The 12,093-nt window shown below is 57.3% G+C and overlaps 3 protein-coding genes across 3 annotated transcripts; all 3 read right to left on the bottom strand.

Moving 5' to 3' along the window:
* Positions 1-481: 481 nt before the first annotated feature.
* Positions 482-1,502, bottom strand: B0H18DRAFT_538084 (uncharacterized protein). Its single transcript, XM_048038521.1, has 2 exons — positions 1,075-1,502; positions 482-1,021 (listed from the first exon to the last, which is right to left on the bottom strand). Exons 1-2 carry the CDS (start codon positions 1,460-1,462, stop codon positions 576-578), a joined length of 834 nt encoding a protein of 277 aa, XP_047890983.1. The 5' UTR covers positions 1,463-1,502; the 3' UTR covers positions 482-575.
* A 2,236-nt stretch (positions 1,503-3,738) lies between these two features.
* Positions 3,739-6,683, bottom strand: B0H18DRAFT_1212881 (uncharacterized protein; the record flags this gene model as incomplete). Its single annotated transcript, XM_048036496.1, has 17 exons — positions 6,219-6,683; positions 5,613-6,160; positions 5,328-5,553; positions 5,147-5,270; positions 5,031-5,094; positions 4,869-4,975; positions 4,706-4,815; positions 4,579-4,648; positions 4,451-4,524; positions 4,338-4,409; positions 4,264-4,286; positions 4,191-4,211; positions 4,111-4,127; positions 4,016-4,054; positions 3,938-3,961; positions 3,823-3,880; positions 3,739-3,784 (listed from the first exon to the last, which is right to left on the bottom strand). The coding sequence occupies exons 1-17, from the start codon at positions 6,543-6,545 to the stop codon at positions 3,739-3,741; spliced, it is 1,950 nt and encodes a 649-aa protein (XP_047890982.1). The 5' UTR covers positions 6,546-6,683.
* An 850-nt stretch (positions 6,684-7,533) lies between these two features.
* Positions 7,534-11,950, bottom strand: B0H18DRAFT_1020200 (uncharacterized protein). Its single transcript, XM_048029471.1, has 3 exons — positions 11,543-11,950; positions 9,653-9,981; positions 7,534-9,603 (listed from the first exon to the last, which is right to left on the bottom strand). Exons 1-3 carry the CDS (start codon positions 11,729-11,731, stop codon positions 7,710-7,712), a joined length of 2,412 nt encoding a protein of 803 aa, XP_047890981.1. The 5' UTR covers positions 11,732-11,950; the 3' UTR covers positions 7,534-7,709.
* Between the last annotated feature and the right edge of the window lie 143 nt (positions 11,951-12,093).

The following is a 12,093-nucleotide window of genomic DNA, read 5'->3' as shown; positions in this document are numbered from 1 at the left end:
CTCGCAACGCCCCTCTCCGTAGCCTCCGTGCAGATGCTGCTGATGTCCCGCTATGCGCAGATGGAGTGAGGCTCTCTACAGACGGTGCCACAGCGGGTACAGCTTGAACGCAAGGAGATTGCGCGCCTTGTCCCTCTCCGCTGCCGCGTCGGGCTTCTTTCCATGTCTGAACCACTGGGGCAGGATTGCGCCCTTCGCGTCCGCATCGCGCCTAAACTCAGGTTCGAGCTCGCCCTCCGTGGTGAGCATCCACCCGCCGATGAGCCAGCACCATGGGCCGACGAAGCCGAGCCAGAAGAGGAAGCACGCGCTCGTCGCCGTCAGCTTCTCCGGAAGACATGCCCGGCTGCGCTTCCGCGAGGACGCGCGGGGGATGTGGAACTCGTAGTTCCCGCTCCCGAAGGAGACGCCCCTCAGCCAGCGGTTGTGGATGTAGGCGTCCGAGCCGCTGGAGGAGACCGAGCGCGGCCGCCGCGGGATTGCGCAGGGGGGTGCGGGGAGGAGAGGCTGGGTGAGACGCGGGCTGGCGTTGGTGCTCGCTGCGTGGCTGCTGGTCCCTGCGTGCGAAGGTTCGCCTAGGTCCACGTCGTACAGCCCCTCTGGCAAACCGCTCGTCCGCACCGCTGGCGTGATATCGACGCTTGACGCATTGGACACTGCATAATCCCGTGCGCGGACCGGGGGTTCTTCCGCATGGTGAGCGTTGCTGCCAGGCTCGGGCGTGGATATGTCATGGGTAGAGGCACGGAAGGGGCGGTGACAAAGCTTCGGGAGCTTCGCGCGGAAGATCCGTCTTCGTATATAATTGAGTATTTGCCGGGGTGCGCACTGCCGACCACGGTCGGTAGGGTGGGTGGTGGAAGACGCGATTTCCTGATGGGAGGGCCGATAGTTCTTTGGAAGTCGGGGCGAAGGTCAAGAGGAGGAATGGTGGGAACAGAGGCAGTTGTGCTCGTCGATGTTTGACTAACTGTGCGGTTAAGGGGGCGGTTAATGAAGGCTCCGGGATACGCAGCCAGGTCTATAGTGCCTAATCGGTGAGTGTTTCCAGGGAAAGATGTAAGATGCACCCACGTCCGTCATGTACCCTCGTCGAATCCGGAGTGAGAGGTACCGAATCTGTTGAGGGCCGTCTCCCGCCAGGGAATCGCACGCGTGGGTCCAATGCTGGAGCTTGCCTCACCGGCTGCAGCTCAGCGCTCTCCCTCTTCTCGGGGCTGTTCCGTCTAGACCAGTCTTCAGAACCCGTGACAGACGGGGTACGCAAGGACTGTGAGCTGTGCCGATGTATCGACGAGGTCTTTGCTGCCGAGCCGGGATTGAGCAACAGCAACGACGGTGCCGATGCTGAATGGCTCTCATACTGCGAGCTCCATACCGAATCAGAGATGGGACTCGGGCTCGGATTCGCGTTGGGCGTTTTCCACGAGACATGCGAGGGCGCACGCCGCCTAGCATCCATAGCCGCGCTAGCATCGACGGATGGCCTTCGCTCTAGCTGCATCGTCTCAAGTCCGAGACCAGAATCGTCTGCAATCGTTGTCGCGCGCGCTTTGCCCTTCGTGTCCTCCTCCCTCGCGCTCTCCTCCGACGCGTGGTCCTGTTCGAGATTGTAGGCAGAACTGGCCTGCAGCATGCGGGTAAGCGCGCTGAGCATCCTGCTCGACGTTAAGAACCGTCCTGCGGGCGCCTGAAGGGTGAATACGGGCGAGAGATGAGAGGTCCAGATACTTCGAAGCTTACTTGGGTCCGGGAAGAGGCTTAAGTACCGGCGAGCCGTGCCACGATGCCTGACCGAGAAGGCAAGCTGAACTCGTGTATCTGGGTAGCGTGACGCCGTGCTCGTTTACAGCTCGGAGGCTGACAGAAGACGTACGCCGCAGCCGCGTCGGCGGGGTGGTCCACCTTCAAACTGTCGGTCATTTTTGAGAGCACAATTATCGGAGTGGCTCTCTCGGTCGATCATCTGGGTCTGTGAGTTATGGTGAGTTGTGTACAAAAGTAATGAGTGCCGTCTACGTGCCGTATATGAGGCTGATAGTGACAGAGGTGAAGGGTAGCGTTGGGGGCAGTGAAGCAGCAACAACACGCACCTTTCATACGCACCGAGTCGCTTGGCACGTGGACATATACTTTGCCTCGTTCGCGTCACTGCCTTGCCACAATCGAAAGTCATGCATTCCATATGCAGAATAACATTGTATCTTTTCATTGACTGTTGGCGGCGAGCGGCAAGCCTGTGCAGCATCAGCAGCGCCACTGCGCCAGGCCAGTCTTGCTAGACGCCCGGGCGCATCAGATCCGGATTAGGCAACTCTGTGATTCGTGCGGCTGACCGACGGTTCGGTCTACAACGCAACAGTACTTTGGCTGACCTCCTATAATCGTCGCATATAAAAGGCCGCCTATCATGCAAAACGAGGAAATAACACCCCTATTCTGCTCTCCCAACATCTTTACCTCACACGTTCGCCGCCCTGCCCTACAGTCAGTAGGACGACAAACTCAGATTTATTCGGGTACTTTTCGCAGCGCTGACTATACCTCCCATGGGCTGTAGCGGTGTCGATCTCGGGCATCCATTTCATTGGGACTCCACGAGAATTGCACGTTTGCCACGCATAACTTAGGTCAGTTAGTGGCTTTAGGCTTTTAGCTCTGCGATCGTGACGTGTATGATTCAAGCTTGGCAGGCGCTCGCGAGGTCTTCACGGATTCACAGCCATCACCGATAACTTGAAGGTAGGTTCGTATGCTGTAGGCATGCATGGAATGATGGTGACCTTTCGATTCGTTATGTTCATCCGGATTCTCGATTCGTCAATTATTGTTTTTTCATATGACAGCTCAGAATTGACTGTTCGATCATCGGCAGAATGAGTATGTCCATCGCCGAACGATGTCCTCCGACGTCGTGCAAAATTTAGTGCTCGTGGTTTTTTTCATAGGGTATCATACGCAGGCTCGGCACTGTACCTGATTCGACAGAACAACAAGAGGATGGCAAGAGCGCTGCCGCCCGTGGCCGACCGCATGCTTATGTGGGTACAAGTAGTAGCCACACCTCGGTGTGACGCCGATATGACTCCATAGAAGTGACAGGTGAGAGACAATTTGACTGCATCTGTGTGTGCTCGGAGACGGGAAGGTTATGAATAAACAGTAAAGTACGTACCTGAGCAAGCTGCAAAACATCCCGACGACAAGGCGGTACACAGGCAGGTCAGTGTCCACAGTCTCCGCTGCTGACCAAACAGATACTCTCGCTCAGTGATTTGCGAACTGAGCCCTCCGAAACAACGATCACAGGACTACACGTATACTTCAACCTACTAGTACATGACCAAAATCATCCCCCGATGCGAATACCTTCCAATATATAGTCTTATGCGCAGCAAGCACACTTACGGCCATGTCCGAACCTCGCAGCTCGACCTGCGCCCATCCAACCAGTCATGAGAAGGATGGCACGACAAGGAGAATATTAATGTGCATTACATGTACGAAAGGCACGTACGCAACGAGTGGTGTAGCCTATTTAAGTCATCAGGCTAAAGTCCGCGTCGATGCAGAGAAGGTACATGCTGAGAAGTGAGTTACAGACGCAGGAAGTGAGCGAGCGATCGGAATGCCGACTACACGAAGACTGTCCTCTTAGATCCGTTCATAAAAATACTACCGTTCCAATAACTACGCAACAGTCCAGGGCTCGACACTCAACTTGCATCTAATTCACATCTAGGACGAGCCGAAAACTTGCTCCGCACTTCGTAGGGAAATGGGTCTGCATGAGATTCAGAGCTGAACAAAAGAGGCACTCACGCGAATGTCCAGAGGGCTTGGGGGTTCATGTATGTGTCCACAGTGTACGGGAACCGCACTGTAATGTCGATGTGTTAGGAGCGACGATCAGGACCATGTGACGATTCAAGCCTACACTGAGGATGTTCCGAGAGGTATGCTAGTGATCTCCAATTGAGTGGTGCTTTCTGCAGGAAAGGTGAATGCTACTCACCAATCGGAGTGTCTTGGTTCCCGTCACGCCAACTGTAAGCTACGTGAAGCGAATGTCAGAAGCATTACAATTATTATCATCAGGCCTTGACCCACCTGCTCTCCAGTTATGGCTGCATCAGAGTCCACGTTGAGATTAACCCTGTGGTCAACAAGACAGAGGGTATAAGACATACCGGAAGTTCGCATCGACAAGCCTAGCAAGGACGAAGTCAGTGATTGACTCATTCTACATAGCGCAGCACTCACAGATCCGGGGGCGCCAGCGTGTCCTGCATCTGCTTATTAGCATTCAGCCGTATTGTGCTGCCAGAACTACGCACATTCTTCACGCCAGTAGTCTTGATTTCCGTATCGATGTCAGCCCACTCCAGAACCTGTGCGCCGGCCATGCCCTTGTATTGCATGGCTCGTTCAACTTTCCTCCGAAGTTCACGACCGTCGTGTTGTGCCGCTCGTACATCACCGTGCTGAACTGTGCGCAGGTCGACGCACAGTCACCGTTGCCCACTACAACGGGCTGTGAATCAGCATGCTAACGCGTCGTACGCATGAAGCACGAACCGATGGCGACCTTTGACAAATCAAATGGCGGGTCTTCAGGGATCGTGACGTTCCACGGAGTACAAATGTCCTGGGCGTGATGCGTCAGCCATTAGTGCCTGGTCGATCTGACTACGTGCTCACTCACGTAAATGCGTTGCGACTCGTCGTATTCCACGCCGTTGATAGTCTTCGTCACATCCGGCTCAATCCAGTTGTATGAATCGGAGAAGAGAGAGTCGTTAGCCGGGTTACCCCCTGCTTCCAATGTCAGCGCACATTGACCAGGCGAGGGGACATGCGAAACCCACAGTTGCTACCCGCGTACAGAGAGTAGATGCTGCTCAAGCCCTGTTTGATGTCGTTTGAAATGATCGCCTGAGCAAGGTCGCTCGCGCGCGCAGTGGTGGAAAAGCCCCTGCGGTAGAGACGTCGGTCCGATTAGCCAGGAGCACCGGTAAGGAAGTGCTTACGGGAAACCAAAGCTTGCGCCTGCAAGGTAGGTATGCAAGAACTGACCCAAGCAGACGTAGCCACCTTGGAGCACAGTCAGTACTTATCAATCGGGAAGGCAAAGGCGCGGACGTACCGCCGTTGTTCGACAAGTCAACCAGCAACTGAGTTACACCAGCACTCTTGAATGCCGATACAACGCTCTCAACCTGGAACTGGAATCCAACGTAATCCTCGGGCTCGAATGTACCGACAAACATCTATACCACACGACAGACCTTCAGCGACGATCTCACGTTGTGGATGTGAAAACATACCACACCGGTTTTATTGCCTGGCAGGACGTAGCTGTAGAGAGCGTCTCCCCCATCAAGCGTAGTCAAGTTCGGCAGGAACTGAGACGGGAGCCCGACACCCAACGAGCGCGACGCTGCCAGCGCGGCACGGGGTTGGCGAATCATGCTCTCCCTACTCTCCGGAACGCCCTCGACAAGCAAGTTGACACCATTCGTCTCGTTGTTCGCCGCGCAGTTGTTTTCCCAGCTATCCGTTAGGGTTAGATTATCATATGTGCATCGAGTCTCGATGATGCCAGCACGTACTAGGATGCGGCGTCCGTGAATGGCTTTCCGACGTACGATGCCAGATACGGAATCACAACAGTCTCCGATTCCGTCCCGTTCGCCAGCACGACCTCCATAGTCAGATTGTCGAGGTCGGGGAACGCCGGACCTGCAAGGTCACCGAGCCGCTGCGAGTAATTACCCGTGTTGATCCTGTAGCTGCTGAACACGCTGTTCACCCGCACGCCATGGTCCAAGTAGTTGCCCGAGACCGTGTCGGCGAGGTGGTCCACATACGAGTACGCAGGCACGCCCTCGATGCTCACGACGCGTGCGCCTGCGAGCCGGGCCCAGTCAAAGCCGATCGAGTCGAAGTAGCCTGTGTAGTTCGTGCCGAGGAGAGATATGAACTCTACGAGGTCTGGAACGACATAGACGTCTTCAGCGCCGTTGACTACGAGAGATGTCACGGGCGCAGGGAGCACGTTCTGGAAGGTATCCCAGTAGCAGTACGGATACCAGCCGGTATGACCATCGTTCAGGCCGTTAATCGTGTGGAATAGATCCATATTGAATGCGTGGTCGGACTGTGAGTTCATAAAGGGTGAGATACACATATTGTCCTGTAGATAATGCAAAGCGTACCGAATAGGTCGTAGTGTTGATTCTGGCTAGTTCGTCACGAATGTTCACTGCCGGCTGGTTGAACTCGGGAGTAGGAGCCAAGTAGTAGTCCTCGAAAGTGTAGAAGTCGAACACCTTGGAGATGACATCGAGCACGTTCTGGCGCAGAGTCTCGTTGAACGGGAAGGAGGTCTGACAAGCTCGCGCATCCGCAGGAGGAACGTAGGGCTGCCCCGCAACCTTTGCGCAAGGATCATCCTCCCGGGAGCCAAACACAGATGCTACGGAGTGACCTGGGAGCAGAGATGCAGCGACGAGGAACGCAAGGCCGGTCGTTATGGAATGCATCGTGCGAGGACCAAAACCGACGGCTGCCCGAGTCCCTGTGCAGGAGGTGCCTGAGGACCTTATGTCTAGGACGTATTAGTCCTTATGTGTACTGTGAGACGGAGCGTAGGCATAACCACAACTTATACATATCAGCAGTCGGGGAAAGATGCCGGGGCCTCGGAAAATGAGGATCTGGAGACAATCTGTAGAGGCGAACCGGACTAGCGCGAGATCAGACTTGCTTGAGCGCATCTATCAGATGAGGCTCGGGCAGGCGGGAGGCCAACCACAGCCAATTAGGTGGAGACTATCAAAAGAGTCACATAGTGACGGAAGCGATGTGGATAGTTGCGAGCCAAGTGAAGAGCACTCCCGTTAGACTCCCGTAGTATGAATGGAACCCCCTTCTTGGCGTGGTTACCATGCCTACCAGTGAGTGCCGCGTGCATGCTCATACGATAAGTACCAAGACACGAGAGTCGAATAGCGGACGTACGCCTAATAGTACTTAGTAGATGGGTAGATCTTCAGAGTCGAGGTAATGCCAATCATAGGAGGCCCATCTTGAATGAAGGAAAGACAGCAGTGACGCACTGGTACTGAAAGTACACTTCCCCGTCACATCCGCGACCGCCACCATGTCCTCGTGTGCATACGCTGCAAAGACACTGCCCGCTGACTGACACGGCAACGGCGTGGCGACCCTACTTGGACGTGTCTGGCGTCCATCGGGATACCTCTATTTCGACTGCAAGACACAACTGAGTGCTGGCCGCTGAGAGTTTCATAATTCCCGTCAGCGATCAACTGCAGCATCATAAAACATACTCCATTCCCTGGCTAAAGGTGTCGCGGTGGATGCAGGGTCTAGGGCGGACGGAACGGCACTACGGACGTATAGCAGCGGGTAACCAAGGTGTGCCATAGGAGTTGTGCTAAGACGCCGGTTACAGATGATTGGACGACTGACATACGCCTTTCGGCGGCGTCAAATGATGGGAGTCAGATTCAGTGACCAGTCGAATAGGAAAGGGATCCGCAGGTAAGAAATAAGGACATTGTCCTGATGCAGGCGTGATGGTCAAATGCAGTCCATGAAGAGGAATGAACCGACCAAGCTGCCCTAGTAGTACACACAATAATAGATCTAGCATTGAGATTCGCGTCGTCGGGTCATGAAGATCACACTGCCACCTCTTCGGATTGCGCTGCCACAAAGGGCGGTGCATCAGCTTGCAGAGACGGCAGCGTGATTGAGGTCGTGTCTAGAGACTTGCGGAGGATCGCGTCGTCCGACGAGGATGCCACCACAGCCTCTTCTATCCTCGTTTCGGCTTCGTCGGGTTTCGTGTCTTCCGCATCCAGGATCGTCGAGGTCGCATCAGCATCAAGCAGAGACCCGCGTTTGCGCTTCGGCGTTGCTGGCGAGATCGAGGGTAAATCCTCCTCCGATTCGCGCATTCGTCCGTCCTCGGTCATTGTGGGACCTTCAGCCTCCGGTGCAGGCGTGGGCGGCACGGACTCGCCCTCCTGGGCCGTTGCGAACGTCATACAGGAACTCGCCCTAGAGCCAGGACGCACCGAGCCAGGTGTTGCCAGAGGGGCAGGCACCGAAGCACCTTTGAACGACGTGGGCGGGGCCAGGGGTCGGAGGATCTTCTTGACACCGTCCGCTGTGAGAGGCTCCTTTGGCTGCGCTGGCGCTACTTGAGCAGGCAAGTATGGCGACAAAGTCGGGGGCGCCTTGGCCTGTGCTTCCTCCTGCTGTGAGTCTTGCAAACGGCCTTCCCCGGACAACTCCTCCACGGTCTCCTGCGATGGCGCCGAGTCGTCTTGAGAAGCGCGTGCAACAGCCGCGGGTTCACCAGGCGGCAACTGTGGTGATGGTTCTGGACTGCTCGACGGCGACGACCCTGGCGAGTGCTCCCGCACATCTGATGCAAGCCCTTCGCCGCCCGTCCTCGAGATTGATGCGGATGCATCCCGCCCGCTCTCGCCAGTACCAGTTTGTCCTACAACTTCCTCGAACACCGGCGGTGGGTTCAACAGGTCCACCCGGCTCGTGCTCGCAAACGCGATCGCATCGGGGCCATACGGCACGCCGAACTGCTTGAAGCTCTCCACGCTCGCGAGCAACTTCATTTGGTCGGGCGTCGGGCCCGCCCTCGGGTACATCAGCTCCGTACGCACGACCGTGTGTGTAAGTGGCGCCGATATTGAGTGAACCGACAACGTCGACGGCGAGGTGAGCGCGGCACCGAGGGCTGTCCCAGAAGTATTCGAGCGCGAGCGGAACATAGCAGAGAGGCCAGATGCCGAGCCTGAGTGCGAAGGACGGTGTGTGCGATAGGGTGAGCCGGAGGAGCCGGGACGTGGTGATCCGGGCGGCGTAGCGACGGTCGCGCCGCGCGGACGACGTCGGGGCGTCACAGGCGACGGCGGCGTCGGGGGAAGCGGGCCGACATCCGACGACCGAGGGAGGCCTTCCACAGCGCTCTCACCGCCGGGGTTCGGGCGATTCGGGTTGAAGAGCGAGAGCAGACGCGGGACGGACAGAGCAGAAGTGTTGCCCGACCCCGACGAAGGATCGCCGCGCCCGAAGAGATGCGGCCGGCGGAGCGTACCGCTGCTGCTTCCACGCTGTGCAGAAGGATGGTCTACCTCTGCCGCAGAACCGTCAGCGTCGATGACGGGGAAGCTTTGGGTATGGCCAGCGTCAGTGGAGTCGTCGAATGCGACGCCCGAGTCCTGGCCAATGGACTCGCGATATGGGGGCGCAGGGCCACGCTCGTGCTCGTGATCGTGTTGATCCTCACTGGGTGCCGCAGACTCTGAGCTGTCTCCGCCGACCGTATCCATGCTGGGGCGGACGCTGATCGTGCGGCGCATCGGAATCGTGGACGGCAAGCGCAAGTCCTCCGTCCGCGCACGCGTGAGAGGGATCGCGTTGTCGAGCAGCGGCGTGTCGGGTTCTGCGAGGCTGGAGATACTGTCGCGGCGCGTGTCGGGCGTCGCGCCTTCTTGCACAGGAGAGAGCAGCGCATTCGCGCTCCCTGGGGTGAGGTCTTCGCGTCCCCTGTGGAGACGTCAACGACAGGCGCCTGGGAAGCGGCACACGGACGCACCTGAAGACAACGACCTCCTGTTCGCCAGGCTCCTTCATGTACAGCGGCAAGCTCCTCGTCGAGCGTGTCGACGCGGTGCTGTGCGGCCGCCGCCGTCGATTGCTGCGCCCTGTGGTTCCGGCGAGCTGCTCGGCCGTGAGCTCGCGCGCCTGCATGCCGGGCACTGTGACCGGGCGCGAACTCCATGCCCGCATCCGACTCATCAGTGACTGGTGGGACGACGTCTGGCTCGTCGCCGACGTCGTCCGCGTCGGTGTAACCGATCGTTTCCGCATGCGGTACGCCATGGCGCTCGCGAAGATGAAGAGCCCAACACCGACGATTGGGATCTGCAGCTCAGGGTCAGTAAGAAGACTCAACGCAGATCGAGGACGGGCAGTGATGTATGCTTGGATGGGCTTCGCAAGGGCAACAAGGGGCGTAAGGGGGGTTTCCGGTGCAACAACGAGACCGCCATTTAGAAGTTCTGCGAGCTCCGCAGCGTCTGAACGCTTGAGGCAAGATAGACGATCGCGACGACAGCTTCCGTTGCCAATAAAGGGGCGAGCGCACACAGCTTAGGAGCGTCCCAAGCGTCTGCACTCATTCGTTGCAAATTGGTCCGCACTGTGACCACTCTGCGACGAACGAGAAGATGGCGTTGCCTCGCAACTCCAGCATGCCAGTGGAGATTGGAGTACCTCTGTGCGAGGAAAACCGATGGTGTGGCGGGCAGCACAGCGGCGCGTCATTCGTGAGCAAAGCCCACAGCAATACTACAATTGCCGCAATCTAGAGCAGGTTCCACACCATGGTGCTCCAAGGCTCATGGTCACGGCTACCGCTAGTCGCACGGCTCTACCACTGATTGCTCGTATCTGAGCCTGCCGCGCACGGACTCAAGTCCCTTTGTAGCTATGACAAGGCCACTGTTTGCAGCGTCGCCCTCTGTCGTGTGACTCCGCGGATAGACTTCAGAGTGTGCCCAGTCAAATATACCGTGCCTGCGCTAAGCGCCCAATGGCCCCACACCCGACCATCCGGTCTGTACGACGCGTAGCACAGCTTCATGACAGGAAGTATATAGAGAAACCACCGACCAAAACGCGAAATTGGGCAGTGCGACTGGACTCGGTCAATTCAACCTGTATAAAGGCCAAATGATGGGACCGGAGCGCGACAAACGCAGTCATTGGCGGTGCGCTGGGCTCGCTGTCCAGGACATCTCGGGTGCCCAGCTTGAGTAGCGCGATAAGACGCATGCCAGACTTCTGTCGCATCCGGGGAGATTGACGGGCATCCAGGCGTAGGACACCCATGATCTCTGACTCTGCACGCCAACGCGATATCGTCCATCAGGACGCGCAAGACCAGCCGAGGGAATCGTGCCCGTCGTAGAGCATCCACGAGTGCGCTGCCCAGTACCATATATCTCGGAACTTCTCTGGACGTAACGGCCAGAATGTCACCGAGCCTCCGCAACGCATAGACAGGCGTCCGAGGGCTTGCTACAGGGGTGGACCAGATACACCTTTTCTACATCGTTGTGCCCCGCACAAAGTGTGCATAGAAGCGGAGGTCGTCGGATATTGGTATTCAATAATCCGGACACTGCTGCTCAACTTGGGCCACCGTAGTCAAGGTTGCGGCGGCCTGGCTCAACCTGGCCGTCGAAGTCCGGCGCCATCCCATATCAAACCCACTGTACTCCGCCTAGGTGCGTTTGACCCGACGATGTGGATTTAGTTGCCAACATGCCTTGTCCAGGCTGTAAGCGGTGACCGCGATCGTGTGCAGTGAACAGTAGCCCACGTTCGTACTCCTTGTAGACGCTCTGGCTGAGCACAAGACCACAAGCAAAGCCCATCCAAATCGACGCAATACGGGAGCTCCAAAGGATTGAAGACTCACCCAAACAGCCACTGCAGCAGGCCCAGCATCGGCCATGCCACCATCATCCCTCCTGACCAGTTCCTGGGCGACAGCAGGCGCTGCGCTTGCTGGAGATGCCCATACGAGCGAGAGGGCGACCAGGGTGTACTTGGCGGTGCGACAGCGCTCGCAGCACGGGCTGAGGCGCGAGGTGGACGGCGAGGACATGTCAGAGAGTCCAGTCAAGCCGCGCAGAGCTACCAAGGGCAGGGTAGAGGAGATTATGGGTCGTGAGACAGGGTCCGGTGGGAGAAGCGCAATCTGGTGGCTGAGCACTATCGGGCTGCCGCAGATAGACGGGACAATACGTTTCTGGGTCGTTCAGAAGAGCAAGCAAACGGTAGGAGGAGAAGGAGAAAGCAAGACGAGCTGGCCAGATGCGGGATGAGAAGGAGAAGATGGTCGTGGTCTGTCGGCGGCCCGCTTTATGAATTACCGGGCGCGGACGTAAAGCAGGCGCTCAGTGGAGACCGTCTAGTCGTCCGTCGGACAGATCACAGAATCCTTCACAATGTTCAAATCCTGGTTGT

The sequence above is a fragment of the Fomitopsis serialis genome (genome assembly GCF_022376445.1).
Source record: "Fomitopsis serialis strain Sig1Antser10 chromosome Unknown B0H18scaffold_58, whole genome shotgun sequence".
Lineage (NCBI taxonomy): Eukaryota > Fungi > Basidiomycota > Agaricomycetes > Polyporales > Fomitopsidaceae > Fomitopsis > Fomitopsis serialis.
This window is presented reverse-complemented; position numbering and strand designations above follow the sequence as displayed.